Raw genomic sequence first — 16710 nt, 5'->3', positions numbered from 1 at the left:
GAATAAATTCTTAAAAAATGTCTTAGTATAAAGCATAATTATAAAGTAACGAGCCACTCCCTACTGAGCTATGAGAGACTATAAAACATTTATTAAAACCATAATACATTTCCACATATATTGCAGACGATATACAGGACCACCAGGCTATTCACAAAAAAAGAATAGTCTATACTACTACATGGTGTAACGATCTGGGCCCCGTTCCTCTAAGCGATCTTAGCGCTACGATGATCGTAAACCTATGTTAAAGTATGGGACTTACGATCACATTAGTGCTAAGATCGCTTTGTGGAACAGGGCCCTGGCTAGTAAAAATCAATTCTGGGCTGGATAGTATAAAACCTACTTTCTGTAAATCACTAAAACTATCAAAATCAGAAGATACTTAACGACATTTCGAAATAAGATGAAACCTAAGATCTTCACAGTGAGGACAATGTAATACACTATGCCTTTCGTGTTCTGTATCAGCATTTCAAACTAGTCAGCGAAAAACACTGAACGTGTGATACAATCTTATACAGTACACTACGGTTATAACGAACACGGTTATAACGAACCTACGGATATAACGAACTAACTGTTTAGTCCCGACTATATGCTGTAGTTCTGCTGTATATATGCTTATAACGAACTACGGTTATAACGAACTAAAATTGGTAGTCCCTTTGAGTTCGTTATAACCGTAGTTTACTGTACGTAACAAATATATCTGTATAATTAATTAAAATCTTTAATTGAAAAAAGTGTTTGTGGTTTGAAACCGCACTCATTAATATTCTATATCACGATGGCCTGGAAATAATGGCGTCATGGTCAGAAATACTCGTGGTTGGTATTACAACTTCCCATGCTGAACGATGATGCACAATCAACCGAAGTCACGTGAACCGAGGCTGACCATTCGGTAATATCAAAATATTTGACGCGGAAAATAATGTTCGAAAGCTACGCCTAAGTCCTGTATGCGTTGTAATACGTACAACAATGATGCTTGTGAGAAGAATTAGCTACCGTGAAATATGCATTGAGGACTCAGTACTATTTTCACATATCTACATACTGTTGCACATCATTATTATTCTACCAACTGGGTTCCTTGTCACCTGACTTTGAAATTGCGATAATTCAAACAGGAACGATGTAGCCAATTGCACAATATATGTTGATTAGTGTGAAGAATTGTGAAATTATCAGATGTGTCGAAATACGATTCGTTAAAATATTTGACACCCCTTTTCACCTTAAGCTATAAATATGAATGCGTTATTGACGTGGTTAGATTTCTTTTGAACTACCGATCAACATGAACTGCCTGCTTCTAGCTGCTACCTTGTGTCTGTTTGGTGAGTACTATTGATGCTAGCGCTGTTTAAGTGTTACAATACGGCCAACGCCTATGTAAATGCTTGAAAACCCACGTTTAAATGGCCAATATATACCCACGGAATAATGCTGAGTGCGGCGTTAAACAACAAACCAACCAAAGCATTAACCAAGTCAGCGAGCCTCAACACTAGATCACGTTAGTCGCCACTTACGACAGTCACCGATATATATATAAAGTCACACCCAGCCCATGTGTTGCTTTTTGCGATACTTTGAACACTGACGATTTGATAGTACTCTCTGAAATTCCCCGTTTTTTGGATGACTAGGATGTATGTTAACCGTTCCTTCTAATGATGACGCCGTAGTTTCCTTAAAATCATTGAGATTATAGTATTTATTTTGTTGTAAGAAATTAATCAAGTTGCATCAAATGTTTATCATATATCCATAATTATTAAAACATATTTTCTATGAAACGTTTCACCTATATTAACAGAATACTGACATTGTTATGCTACTTTGGATTTTCTAAAAAAATATTCCAGCCGCAGGGTTGTCTCAGAACCGTTACCATAATTGCCCATTTGGGATGTATGACACTTGATAAAGGAACTTGTACGAAGTTTGTTTGTTGTTTGTTGTTTAACGCCGCACTAAGCAATAATTAAGCTATATGACGGCGGTCTGTAAAATAATCGACTTTGGACCAGACAATTCAGTGATTAAACAAGGTATATGGTGAATTATTGCAAAAACCACACAGCCCAGCCTACTCCCCTTGTGGTGGGTTTAATAAAAAAAATTCAGTTCGTTCAGTTTGGCCATTTACAGTTGTTCTCTGTGAACTTGTGAAGATTGAGTTAAAAAATAAATGGCGGTATATTTCTGGAGCTATCCTCCCTAGCGCCATAAATATTCACTACTATATAAACAAACGCATTTCTAATGTGCCCCTTGGCTGGGAATAGTGATAATGTTGTTTTCTTGTGTTTCAGTTGTTTTTGCAACAGCACAAACTGGATGCAATACTTTAGGGTGTACGTCGCAACTAGAGGCGTACACAGATGCACGTGCGAGTGGAGAAAAGGACAAGATTTGCAGGTAGACAGTAACTTCCTAGTTGGTTGGTTGGTTTGTTGTTTAACGCCGCACTCAGCTATATGACGGACGTCTGTAAATAATCGAGTCTGGACCAGACAATCCAGTGATTAATATCATGAGCATCGATCCTCGCAATTGGGATACGATGACATGCAACAACCAAGTCAGCGAGCCTTACCACCCGATCCCGTTAGTCGCCTTTTACGACAAGCATAGTCACCTTTTACGGCAAGCATGGGTTGCTGAAGACCTATTCTACCCCGGAATCTTCGCGGGTCAGTTACTTCCTAAACTGAATCCCAATTGAGCCATAAGGAGTTTCTGACCCATTCAAAAAAGTGAAAATTTGTTGCAACAAATGCATTTTGTCTGCTGGAATATGAAGTATATTTTGAGTGAAACAAGAGAAATCTTCTTGTGAAAAACTATTTAATACTATCGTGCAAGGTAATGCACGCATTTAGGTTTGTTCTATATATTGGGTTTGTGACCCGTGAGTGAGTGAGTGAGTGAGTGAGTGAGTGAGTTGGGTTAAACGCCGCTTTTAACTTGTGACCCTTGAAGATTCCGGGGTAGAATAGGTCTTTGTCAACCCATGCTTGCCGTACAAGGTGACTAACGGGATCGGGTGGTCTGGCTCGCTGACTTGGTTGATGCATGTCATCGTATCCCATTTGCAAGGATCGATGCTCATGATATTAATCACAGGGTTGTCTGGTCCAGACTCGATTATTTACAGTCCGCCGTCATATAGCTGGAATATTGCTGAGTGCGGCGTTGACCAACAAACAAACAAAATACTGGGTTGTTCGCAAGGCAAATACGTGATCTAGCACCTGCACGGTAACAGGATGATGAACTTGTTGCATGAACGAAAGTCCCTTTGTAAGACGGATAAGCATTAAATTTGGTGATTTATTTCAGTGCCGGTCGCACCTACCTTGACTGTTTGGGCAGTAGCTGTCCACTGGCTGGCCCCGTGACAACAGCATTGAAACTACAAGGCTGCGGTAAGGACATGTAAATTATTTCCTCCAATAAATGATGCACCTGGCGTGTAGGTTTTGGCTCATAATGACCCCTCTTCAGCCAAGACCCGTCGTGAGAACGAACCACTATTAGAGCGACCCCCCGAGACATGTGACCGTTTTGCTTTTGGATTTATTTGTTTGTTTGCCGCACTCAGCAATATTCCAGCTATTTGACGGCGGTCTGCAAATAATCCAGTCTAGACCAGACAATCCAGTGACTGACATGAGAATCGATCCATGCAATTGGGATCGATACCATCCTTTAACCAAGTCAGCGTGCCTGACCACCCGATCCCGTTAGTCGACTCTTACGAAAAGCGGAGTCGCCTTTTACGGGAAGCATGGGTTGCTACAGACCTATTCCACCCCGGGTCTTCATGGGTGGCGGTGTCCCGGTATAAACTCTCCCCTTTACAAATTCTCTCCCTCCCCCCCCCCCCCCCCCCCCCCCCCCACGGAGATTTTATACCGGTACAGATTCTCCCCCTCAGTATAAAGTCTCCCCCCCTGATTATTCGGTTTGTTGCAATGTCTTTAAGTACTATATTCTTTAAATAGTTATCCTTAATGTAAGGAGGGTTACTTTAAAAAATAGATTATGGAATATGGACATATGCGTATATTAGAGGCATCTCTGGTACCTAACATACGTTACCTCGTCGTACGTTACCTCGTCGTGGACCGTAAAAGGTGATTATGCTTGTCGTAAAAGGCGACTAACGGGACCCGCTGGTCTGGCTCGCTGACTTGGTTGAGTGCGGCGTTAAACAACAAACCAACCAATCCAAAGCTTTCAGAAAACTGTCTTTTGTTATCTCCCGCCGGGCCAGAATGGCCGAAGGGGGATTATGTCGTGGCGCAGTCCGTCCGTCCGTCCGTCCGCCCCACAGAGGGTACTAAGCTTGTGAAATCAACTCCTCCTACAGTTTCCAGAGAATATCCCTGAAACTCTACACACAAGATGTCGACATGTTGATGATACGTATATCACAGTCCCGTTTCATTTCGACTAATTTTGACAGAGTTACTGCCCCTGTTTTACGGAGCTTCATTTGACTATTATTGTGAGAGAGGGTACTAAGCTTGTGAAATGAACTCCTCCTACAGATTCCAGAGAATATCCCTGAAACTCTACACACAAGATGTCGACATGTTGATGATGCGCATATCGCAGTCCCGTTTCATTTCGACTAATTTTGACAGAGTTACTGCCCCTGTTTTACGGAGCTTCATTTACTAATTGTGAGAGAGGGTACTAAGCTTGTGAAATCAACTCCTCCTACAGTTTCCCAGAATATCCCTGACACTCTACACACAAGATGTCTACATGTTGATGATACGCATATCGCAGTCCCGTTTCATTTCGACTAATTTTGTCAGAGTTACTGCCCCTTGTTTACGGAGCTTCATTTGACACGTTAAAAAATATCATGCTGGGGTTATTGGTCAAGCATATATTGCTTCGCAAGGGATTCACATTATCAAAGTGTAAATCTAAAAGTTCTCTTTTCCCGTGTCAGCGGGCATCTCATCATAAATTACTTGAAAGAAATTGGTCTGTATAACAAATCTAAAATATGTATGTGAATAATTAAATGCTTGTTTTTAAATTTGGTGTGATGCTATTAGCAACTGACATTATTAAAGGCTCTGTCCATCAATTGTCATCAATTGTTTTTAAATATGACATTGTTTTTAAATATGACATTGCACCCGTGAAGATTCCGGGGTTGAATAGGTCTTCAGCAACCCATGCTTGTCGTAAAAGGTGACTATGCTTGTCGTAAAAGGCGACTAACGGGATCGGGTGGTCAGGCTCGCTGACTTGGTTGATGCATGTCATCGATCCCAACTGCACGGATCGATGCTCATGTTGTCAATCACTGGATTGTCTGGTCCAGACTCGATTATATACAGACCGCCGTCATATAGCTGGAATATTGCTGAGTGCGGCGTTAAACAACAAACCAAATATGACATTGCATAAATAACTAAATTGTGTATATATTAGCTTGGTCTCGTCGCTATATGTCTGAAATAATGCCGATGCGACGTTACATTTTTACTCTCTCACTCACTCAGAGCACGCTTGTTAAATTATGTCGTCTTTGGTTACGTTGCCGCAACGATATTTTCCACCTTATATGGTTGCTTATTCCATGGTGCTTGTTCTTTGTTTCAGGTTCAGGAAGAGTGGTGATTTCAGTTTCATCCCTGCTCATGACCCTTGTTTCCACCAAAATATTCCTGTGAAACATGGTCATGCTGTCTCAAGGACCATTAAAGACCACATCAGAAAATCGGTTTTTGATTCCTTAATTGCACTTATCTGGAATACACAAAGTAGAATATATTACGTCGCAAAGATGCACTCTTCACACTTTATGGATGCTGTCGACAGCCTTATCCGGCGTGGTTTTAGTACTCTCTTGAACTATTACTGAACAGGAAGTGTGATGTGGTTCTAATCGAACATTGTTTTTAAGCTCAATGGTTCTATTCATTATCAAATTATAGAATGAGATCACAATAAATAATATACGGACGCGTGTGGCGTTATATCATTTTGTTCCCGGGCTGTTCCATTACCTAGTAAAGAGAGTGAGTATGGTTTTACGCCGCCTATAGCGATATTCGAGCAATATCACGACGGTTGACACCAGAAATGGGCTCCACACATTGTACCCATGTCGGGAATCGAACCCAGGTCTTCGGCGTGACGAGCGAACGCTTTAACTACTAGGCTACCCCACCGCCTTTACCTACATTGTAGTTAAGGTAACAGGGGGCTACTAAGCTGTGCATCCATCTGGACATGGTGTTTTATGCTGTTTTTTTTTTGTTTGTTGTTAAACGCTGCGCTCACCATCGACTAACAATTTTTGTTTCAGTTTTAGCCACCATCAAACATGCTCGCAAAAAAAATAATACAGAATTGTAAATCAACTAAAATTGAATCAATTCTCATTTTATGGCAAGCAGCATATTGCTCAGGGCAATGCTGAATGGGAGTTTGCTGATGATAGTAAAAAGGGCGTTCTGGACCGGAAGTTGGGGGATTTTCATTATTTATAGTAACAGGGGAATGCCTTCGTACTAAAAATAGATGTGTGACGTGTTGATCGTGTATCAGCATAATCTTGAACTGTTTTGGGTTGAGACAATATATGTATATGTGTAAGGGAAAACAATAATAAGCGTGGAAATGATCATGAATTTAACGAAAGATATAGTTAAACGAGGCTAACCATATAACTCTAAACAAGGGAACCTCGCTATGTGTATAAAACGAGTTAGTCCTAGCCGTGCGTGTCACGCCTGCAGCCAATGAAAGCGCGCTTGAATGGACTGGTTTATCGCGCAGGGCTATGAGTCCCAATTATGTTTTCAGTGAAGCAATGTATTTGTGAAACAGCCTCTATCATATACAGTGAGTGTGAAACGAGGTCACGTCGCCGGACGGTATACAATGAAGGCAGTCAGCTGTATCCACGGGTTAACATAAACACACAAGCACGTTTGTTATTGAAGGTAACCCAGTAACTCTGTAGTTATGATAGGCTATGTTGTTGATAAATATTTAAGTTCTATTTACCTCCCTTAGACAAACTAGTCAAAAACATGAACAATGATTGCAGGAATGAGTCTGGAATTCTCGACATGGTGAAGGCCAAATCTAAATTCAAACATCTAAAACAGGAAACATCTGATAGTGGACAATTTGAACTTCTACTGAGAAAAGGGGTACACCCGTATGACTTCATGGCTGATGAAAGTAAATTCAACTTGGCTGAACTTCCGAAGAAGGAAGATTTTTTTAGTGCATTGACAGATAGTCATATATCCGATGCTGACTATGATCATGCCAACAAGGTATGGTCAACTTTTCATGTGAAAAACACGGGAGAGTATCATGACTTGTATATGAAAACTGATGTTTTGCTTTTGGCTGATGTATTTGAGAATTTTAGGGCCACTATGGAATTCTATGACCTAGACCCTGCTCATTATTACACTTCACCCGGAATGGGATGGGATGCTATGCTTAAAATGGGAAATGTCGAGTCGGAATTGTTAACAGACTACGACATGCATCTCATGATAGACAAGGGTCTCAGAGGAGGGATTTCAATGATTTCCAAGAAATATGCTGAAGCCAATAATCCTGAGTTTAAAACATTAGGACATTAATCAGAAGAACCCACAAGTTATCTCATGTATTGGGATGCCAATAACCTCTATGGGTGGGCAATGTCACAACCACTGCCCGAGCACGATTTTCAGTGGGTGTCTGAAAACATAGAGACATTAGACATTATGAATGAAGATGAAAATGCAGATGTGGGATACATATTAGAGGTACATCTGGAGTATCCCCAAAACCTCCATGACACTCATAGTGATTATCCCCTTGCCCCTGAACCCATGGGAGTCAGTCATGAAATGCTCTCTCCTCACTCTCAAAACTTGAAAAAGGAATTGAAAAACAAAGGGAAACCTTGCAAAAAGCTAGTCCCCAATTTATTTGATAAAGAAAAGTATGTCATAAACTATGGAAATTTACAGTTTTATATATCTCAAGGATTAAAACCTCGTCAAAATTCACAGAGCCATTCAATTCACTCAATCTCCCTGGTTGAAACCGTTCATTGAGTTTAATACACAGAAAAGAAAAAAAGCTAAGAATGAAACGGATAAAGCATTTTTTAAACTGCTCAACAATTCTTGTTTTGGCCGTAGCATGATGAATGTGCGCAACATGTCAATGTTGAGCTGGTGAACTCGGCCAAGCGTCTCAAGAAACTGTGTGCTAAACCTACTTTTGAGGCTTTCAAAATGTGCAACTCTGATTTGGCTGCTGTGCATTTGAAAAAGGCTACATTAAAATTGAATCAACCACTGTATGCAGGCTTTTCTATTTTGGATCTCTCAAAAATACACATATATGATTACATTATAACTTTATCAAAGTACGGGGACAAGGCCCAACTCTGTTTCACTGACACAGACTCATGTCTTGGAAGATGGTGTATACACATTTGCTCATGGACACTACAGAATCAAGTCTTAGAAACCATTTCATTCCTTGTGTGTATGATGTATTAAGATAAATTGACACAGCCATGTCCATGTTATGATGTAAAAGCTTCTGTTTGAATATGATGCTACATGACTCATGAAAATACCCAAATATATCATCTCAGTGATTTATGTTTGTTCATTATGTATTATACATCTATATATGTCTTATTGCATTGAAAATGGTATATAAAATGCATTGTGTTGGAATATATTGTGCTGTAATCAATGGATATAAAATGTACTGCTATTAAAATATGATTGTTGAATAAATGTTTGAACTGTTTCTGGTGCGTTTGTGTTTTTATAAATATTGGTGCGTTTGTGTGTTTTATCAATATTTAGAGTACACAGTTGATATGATTCGGTAACTTAACATTTCAACTGATAGGAAAATTCAAATAAAATACTAAAAGCTTTTATCATTCAAATCATAACTCAACTAGTATTTTTTATATATACATGACTTTATTACATATGATCAATACATATAACATTATGATATGTAGAGTCACATAATTACAGAATAGTGTTTTAATGTACAAGAGTTTAATTATTATGAAATATCCTCATCATCATTATCATTATCTTGGTCATCATCAGATTGGTTGACCAGCTCTAAATCTTCAGCCAGTGACAAGTCCACATGTGAGAGGATATCTTTGACCACTGGTTTCATCCACTGAGAGATTTTACGATCCAATTCTTCTGTTTCTGTGTCAGGATCCAGCTGAGTCCTCACTTTCTCTAGAATTGGTTTGAAGAGGGGTCCATTTCCAAAGTAGCCAATATATCTGATAGCTTTCACAAGCCTTTCAAGGAAAGTAGCTTTCCAGCACTTCGTCAATTTCTTTTCAATCCATCTCTCACTCTTTCCTTCATCTTCATACTCTTCTTTCTTCTTCCAGATTTCTTCCCTGCACGTTTATAGTGTTTGTTCCCACATATATTCCAGTCCTTTGACTTCCCTCTCTTTATCAGCTTCTTTAGGTTTATGTGCGTCAACTGGACTCATAATATCATCATGGTGGTTTGCATTATTTGCGTTATCCACTTAAGCTCGTTTCTTCAAGGGTTGCCCTTCATTCTCGGGGCACCAGGTTCTCACATGACGTTGAAGGTCATGATTGTTTTCAAACATAATACCACACTCGTCACAGGAAGGCATGGTCTCGTCTTCTGACTCCACAGTGTTCTCAGCTAGTTCGGAGATGTTCTCCGTTTGAGTTTCTGGTGTGAAATGGTGCGGAGGTTCAGGCTGCTTCCCTTTTATAGTTGTGCTATGTGGTGTTCTCTGACTTATAGGTTCAATCTCTGGTATGAACTGTTGGCTTGTGTTAGACGACCTCTCGACTACAGGCATGTTCTCATTCCAGTTCAATGTTGGTATAGGCTTCTCTTGATCTAACCTGGCTAATATATTTGACTGTAACCTGTTTGCTTCCAGCGTGATAGGACGTAAGTCAATGGTTAGATTTCCATATGGCTTTTGAACAGCTGATTCATATGCTGACATGAACCTATCAGACTTAGGATAGGATAGATGCGTCTGGCAAGCAAGTGAACTTGATATCGATCCACAGAAGAGTTAAATAAAGTGACGTAATGAGAATTTAGAGCAATGTCACGTGATTCCTTCCCTCTAGGAAACAAATTTTGTGATAACAAGAAGATAATAACATTCTTGTGATGAGAGGTTCGTGTGAACAGCTGTGAGATACGTTTGTCATTCTTAGCCTCGGCCATAAGGTCATCCAAAACAATCATATTGTTGTTTCTAGCATCCAGGAAGTCATCGTCGGTAATACTGTATGGAATTTCCTTCATAAACTTGACATGAGGTAACTGTTCACTGATTAGTTGATAGAAGGGTTGCCATTGAGTATAACACCAGATGATATTGGTAGGCTTAGGTTGAATTAACCCTCGCAATAATGTATTATATACGAATACACTCTTGCCACTCCCACTTTTACCAATGATCACTGCATTAGACGGGATTGTAAACGTGAAGGCTTCATTTGAACTTTGCTGCTGCTGATGCGGTGGTGGTGGTGGCGGCGGCGACGGTGTCACAGGTGACAAACCATGAATATGTCTTTTATGACGAAGTAAGACATCTCTTCTTGAAAATGTCTTGTCACATTCTCAACATGATGTTGACTCCACGACAGTCTATATCCAACTGACGACACTGTTATTGTACAAAGTTTTGTTTTATATAACACGTTAATCCGCTGCAGAGAATATGTATACTATCATTGTAGTTTGTCTGTTTGTTTTGTACAAGATGGGACGGTTATCCATATTGGGGGCAGCTTAATCTCCAGCTCATTGACGGAACGATGCTCTTGCTGTTAAACTTTTTTGGGTAGCCCATCCATTTGACTAATACCTCCTTTCTGCACGTTCTCTTCCTCTTTTTCAATACTTTCTCTACCCGCCACATAGCATCTTCAGGTTTATGCACTTTTTGTAACTCATTCCCATAAAAAACTCCCTGTCACAGGGTCATCTGCCATATCTTTCACACGATATATTGGTATAACCCCTCTATAATAGTGTCTGTAAACAATAAAAATCTCCTCTGTCCATTTCTCTTGATTATCCCTTTGAAATACATGTTTCAAATGAGACAGTCTCACTTGACCACCTAGTTTAAACTGGAATGGTTTCTTTCTTTGCCTTTGGTGATATTTAGTTTTTACAGATTTTTTCAATGGGTCAATATTGTTCTGTCCATACCTTAGCTTCATTTTCTGGTGTTATGTCAGAAGGCGCACGCTCTTTTAATGATCTGTGAGGTCTATTGTTGTAGTCCTTTACCAAATCTTGTAAAATGTCTAAATAATGATAGGTTTGTTGGTAAGTAAAATACCTATACATGGTTGTCTTAAGAGTTCGAATAACTCGCTCAGCATAAGAAGCTTTGGTTTCATTCTGTGTCACTTAATAAGCCCCTTTTTGTATAAGCAAGATACATCTTAATGTGATGTAAGCTGATATCAAATTTTCCCTCTTTCTTGACAATATGATAAAGCTTAGTTGGTCCGGAAAAGGAGCCTGGGTGTTTCGGGTCATAATAGATGTTAGACAAATACACTTTCCAATCGTCTGCTGGCATGGTTATGCTTGTACTGAACCCAATTCAATGCACACACCACTTATGTATAGTCAACTTATGTTTCGCATTCAGAGGATACGCGAAGTTGATACAACTGGTACATACTCCCGGCTATCTTTATGGAAGAGTTCATTCTAACCCACTCCACTTACAACGCGTACAATAACACTGCTTTGCACTGATCCCCATAGCAAGGTGTGACAGGTTGTTGAATGACATACCGTGTCCAATAGCTAGTGCCGCGATTATAGTGAAATACCCCCTACGCGATAAACCAGTCCATTCAAGCGCGCTTCCATTGGCTTCAGGCGTGTCATGTTGAGACACGCACGGCTAGAACAAACTCGTTTTATACACATAGCGAGGTTCCCTTGTTTAGAGTTATATGGTCAGCCTCGTTTAACTATATCTTTCGTTAAATTCATGATCATTTCCACGCTTATTATTGTTTTCCCTTACACATATACATTTGATATATTGACTCAAGCAAAAACAGTTCAAGATTATGCTGATACACGATCGACACGTCACACATCTATTTTTAGCACGAGGGCATTCCCCTGTTACCATAAATAATGAAAATCCCCCAACTCCCGGTCCAGAACGCCCTTTTTACTATCATCAGTTTGCCGCAACGTTCTGCATTGCAATCTCGCTCCCCCACGTCACATGTATTTACGTTTCTAGCGGAGGAACGAGTCTGCAGCGTGGCCCGTGAAGATCCGGAGTAGTATTGGTCTTCAGCAACCCATGCTTGTCGTAAGAGGCGACTAACGGGATCGGGTGGTCAGGCTCGCTGACTTGGATGATACATGTCATCGTATCCCAATTTTGTGGATCGATGCTCATGATGTCAATCAGTGGGTTGTCTGGGGTTTAACGTCGCACTCAGCAATATTCCAGCTATATGACGGCACTCTGTAAATAATCGAGTCTGGACCAGACAATCCAGTCGCCTTTTACGACAAGCATAGTCACCCTTTACGGCAAGCATGGGTTGCTGAAGACCTATTCTACCCCGGAATCTTCACGGGTCTGATCTGGGGACCTATAAATATCCTATGGGGTGTGGTAACAAGTCATAGTTGTAAACAAGTTGTAACAAGTCATAGTTGTTGTTATTTGACGAGACAAAGTCATTATTTTGCTTTCTCGAAATGGCGTTGCTTCGGGATGTTTTCATATTCACAAACGCTGATTGGTCGATCGCAAACGGTGTCTCCCAAACTGTTTAATGCGTAAATACCAACCAGTGATGTGCCGCTGGTGATTTTTATTTTTATTACATATCGTAACTGACTCACTGTTAGGTCACCTAAGCGAAGACTATGTGCAGGTGGTTGCTATTTCCGGGTTATTTTTCGAGAACATCATATACGATCAACATTGGTCCCTGAATATAAAGCAATGAAAAGCGTAACGGATATTACACATATCAATAACCGTTTTATAGAAAACATTTTATAAATTTCAAATCTCTGTTCGCTCCAGCAAAGATGTTACCTGATGTGAAACGAACTGCGCATTGTACGCAAATCATTTTTTTACCGAAATATGTACCCCAGAATATATATCTGCATCACACTCAGTTGTCAAAAAACGTACTTGCTGCTAGTATATTACATACTTTGGTGTAAAACAAACATATCAAACAAACAAACAAACGGGAAGAGTTTCTACACACTTTCGATGTCTTAATAGTCGCTTTCATAATGTCGTGATGGAGTCAGTGAGCTTTTAGCAATATTCTCGGCGTGAGAAACGAATGCGATTACCGCTAGGCTGTCCAAATTGCATGGATCGATGCTCATTGTGTCAATCACTGGATTGTCTAGTCCAGACTCGATTATTTACAGACAGCCGTCACAAAGCTGTACTATTGCTGAGTGCGGCGTTAAACGACACACAATCGAATCAATCCGAAGTCAAACTATTTTAATCCGTTTTAATTACTGTAGCAACCGTTTAATAGTTATGTCCGTGTTCGCGAGTCTTTCAGTTCGATTGATTCAGTAATATTCAAAGGGTGGCCTCATACTTGAATCTTCAAGAAAACGCCGTGAAGTCAATAAGGAAGCTGAAACGTTTGAATTCGATTAAAGTGGCTGCCTCATATTCCCTGTAAACCGGATCAGATGTGAATTAGATAAAAGCGACAAAACACTTTCCATATTCATAAGAAATGTAAACCACATGCTCAAGCCAAACTGAGAAAAAAAATCTTTCCGTAATAAATAATGCCTAAATGACTTTCCTTCATAAAGCATCAGCATATATTCTGAGCCACAAATTGTGAAAAAGGCGCACTAAATTTTAAATAACAATTCTACGGAAGCTTAGTAGGGCCACGGTGAATTCTTTTGTCTCAGTATCTCCTACGTAGGACTTATTATCTCCAAGGTAGGACTTAGTAGAAGATAGTGATTCTAGGCCATACAAAGTCCTATGTAGGAAATAGTAAGTCTAGGCCATACTAAGCCCTACGTAGGAGATAGCAAGTCCTACGTAGGAGATAGTAATTCTAGGCCATACTAAGTCCTACGTAGGAGATAGTAAGTCCTACGTAGGAGATAGTAATTCTAGGCCATACTAAGTCCTACGTAGGAGATAGTAAGTCCTACGTAGGAGATAGTAATTCTAGGCCATACTTAGTCCTACGTAGGAGATAGTAAGTCCTACGTAGGAGATAGTAATTCTAGGCCATACTAAGTCCTACGTAGGAGATAGTAAGTCCTACGTAGGAGATACTAAGTCCCACGTAGAAGATACTAAGTCCTACGTACGTTGGGGATATATCGACCAAAGAAATTCCCCGTTGCCCCACTACGCTTCCGTACAGTACACATATCTTGTTTTTGTGGTATGAGCTTTTACCGACTGCGCATGTCGAAAATGAAAACAAACAGAGCCCGTCAATCCTTCGTACCAGTTAGTTTTCTTTTAATCTAACCCAGTGATATGTTTGTCTCGATCTACCACATTTATGTAACCGGAGTACATTTTAATTAATGCACCACGTGCATTCCTTTTAATCACATGTTTTCAAATATTGTTGATTCGTGCTTTCATGTCGTCTTGTGGTGTTGATGTGTACCATAGATCACGACCCTGTTGCTTGTTGTACATATTTTAAGACTATTTTCGAACCTCAGATTTATTTATGCTCGGTAATTTTCATAAAGAGAGTAATAATATCTTATCAAGCACTACATGTGGAGTTTGACTCGTGAAGATCCGGGTTAGTTGGTTGGTTGGTTTGTTGTTTAACGCCGCACTCAGCAATATTCCAGCTATATGACGGCGGTCTGTAAATAATCGGGTCTGGACCAGACAATCCAGTGATTAAAATCATGAGCATCGATCCACGCAATTGGAATCGATGACATGCATCAACCAAGTCAGCGAGCCTGACCACCCGATCCCGTTAGTCGCCTTTTACGACAAGCATAGTCACCTTTTACGGCAAGCATGGGTTGCTGAAGACCTATTCTACTCCGGAATCTTCACGGGTCGAAGATCCGGGTTAGAGAAGGTCTTCAGCACCGATGCTTGACGTAAGAGGCGACTAACGGTGGTCAGGCTCGCTGACTTGGTTAATGCATGTCATCGTATCCCAACTGCGTGGATAGATGCTCATGATGTCAATCACTGGACTATCTGGTTCAGACTCGATTATTATACACACCGCCGTCATATACCTGAAATATTGCCGAGTGCGGCGTTAAACAACAAACAAATCAAAATGGCAGGAATCCCAACTTATTCACTCATTCATTAGCTGCAGTAACTGATACACCGGTAGCACGGGGCAATTCACATAGCTTCAAATGGAATGTTAGTGATTGTACCATTGGAAGATATACATTGTTGGCACTGGGTAGGTCCTGTTTACGTCTGAAATTCCGAGTCGAGTCTGCGCTGAGCAATGAATCACTAACACGAGAGAGTGTTATGGTTGAACTACTAACATGGTCACTGAACTTGATACGTGGTACAACCTGATGACCAGGCAATGTGTAGCTTTGATTTATGATGTAAACAGCCATTGCTTACAAACACTACCGCAAAAGGGACCCGTGAAGATTCCGGGGTAGAATAGGTCTTCAACAACCCATGCTTGCCGTAAAAGGCGACTATGCTTGTCGTAAAAGGCTACTAACGGGATCGGGTGGTCAGGCTCGCTGACTTGGTTGATGCATGGCATTGATCCCAATTGCGTGGATCGATGCTTATGATATCAATCACTGGATTGTCTGGTCCAGACTCGATTATTTACAGATCGCCGTCATATAGCTGAAATATTGCTGAATGCGGCGTTAAACAACAAACCAACTTATAATAATAAAGTTGACATCCATAAATATTCTTCCTTATTTCAATAAGGTTCACAAATCCACGACTAACGGATATATTGCGGTGAAAATTATACGAATGGATTACTGACAATAAGTGATAAGATTTGGTTGGTTGGTTGTTTAACGCCGCACTCAGCAATATTCCAGCTGTGGCGGTATAGTGTTTATGATTCTAGTGTTGGAGAAGCAGTACATGTACCAGTGAAATAAAGGTTAACAAGCCGACGGGCGATACACGAGATTTAATTGTCATTAATGATTCAATGAGTCTTCATAATCTGTATGCATCAGGGAAACTGACGTCAAAAGAAAACTGAATAGTCATACGGCCCGTGAAGATCCGCGTTAAAATAGGTCTCCAGCAGGGGATCTTCATGGGTCTGTGAACCAAAAGTACACCATCTTGACAGTCATCTTCATTAAATATGTGAATAAATATTCTTCCCCTTGAAGATCCGGGGTAGAAGAGGTTTTCAGCAACCCATGCTTGCCGTAAAAGGCGCTATGCTTGTCGTATAAGGCGACTAACGGGATCGGTTGAAGCATGTCAATCAATCCCAATTGCGGGGATCGGTGATCATGATATCAATCACCGGATTGTCTGGCCCAAATATTTACAGACCGCCGTCATGTAGCGGGAATATTGCTGAGTGCGGCGTAAACCAACCAACCAATATGTGTCGTC

The 16710-nt window shown here is 40.4% G+C and overlaps 1 protein-coding gene across 1 annotated transcript; it reads left to right on the top strand.

Moving 5' to 3' along the window:
- The first annotated feature begins 1303 nt into the window (after window positions 1-1303).
- On the top strand, window positions 1304-6152 carry LOC139464469 (uncharacterized). The gene is made up of 4 exons (XM_071245998.1): window positions 1304-1349; window positions 2331-2436; window positions 3361-3446; window positions 5650-6152. The coding sequence occupies exons 1-4, from the start codon at window positions 1310-1312 to the stop codon at window positions 5718-5720; spliced, it is 303 nt and encodes a 100-aa protein (XP_071102099.1). The 5' UTR covers window positions 1304-1309; the 3' UTR covers window positions 5721-6152.
- Window positions 6153-16710: the final 10558 nt, after the last annotated feature.

This window comes from Haliotis cracherodii, unplaced genomic scaffold, assembly GCF_022045235.1.
Source record: "Haliotis cracherodii isolate W230 unplaced genomic scaffold, xgHalCrac1.p SCAF_17, whole genome shotgun sequence".
Classification (NCBI taxonomy): Eukaryota; Metazoa; Mollusca; class Gastropoda; order Lepetellida; family Haliotidae; genus Haliotis; species Haliotis cracherodii.
The sequence above is the reverse complement of the archived record's forward strand: the minus strand, read 5'-3'. Positions and strand labels throughout refer to the sequence as shown.

What these genes read in the sequence shown, in the direction of transcription:
- LOC139464469 (XM_071245998.1), top strand. Translation starts at nt 1,310, where the DNA reads ATGAACTGCCTGCTTCTAGCTGCTACCTTGTGTCTGTTTG. An exon ending in TGCTACCTTGTGTCTGTTTG is followed by an intron (nt 1,350 to 2,330) that starts GTGAGTACTATT and finishes CTTGTGTTTCAG; the next exon opens with TTGTTTTTGCAACAGCACAA. An exon ending in ATTGAAACTACAAGGCTGCG is followed by an intron (nt 3,447 to 5,649) that starts GTAAGGACATGT and finishes TCTTTGTTTCAG; the next exon opens with GTTCAGGAAGAGTGGTGATT.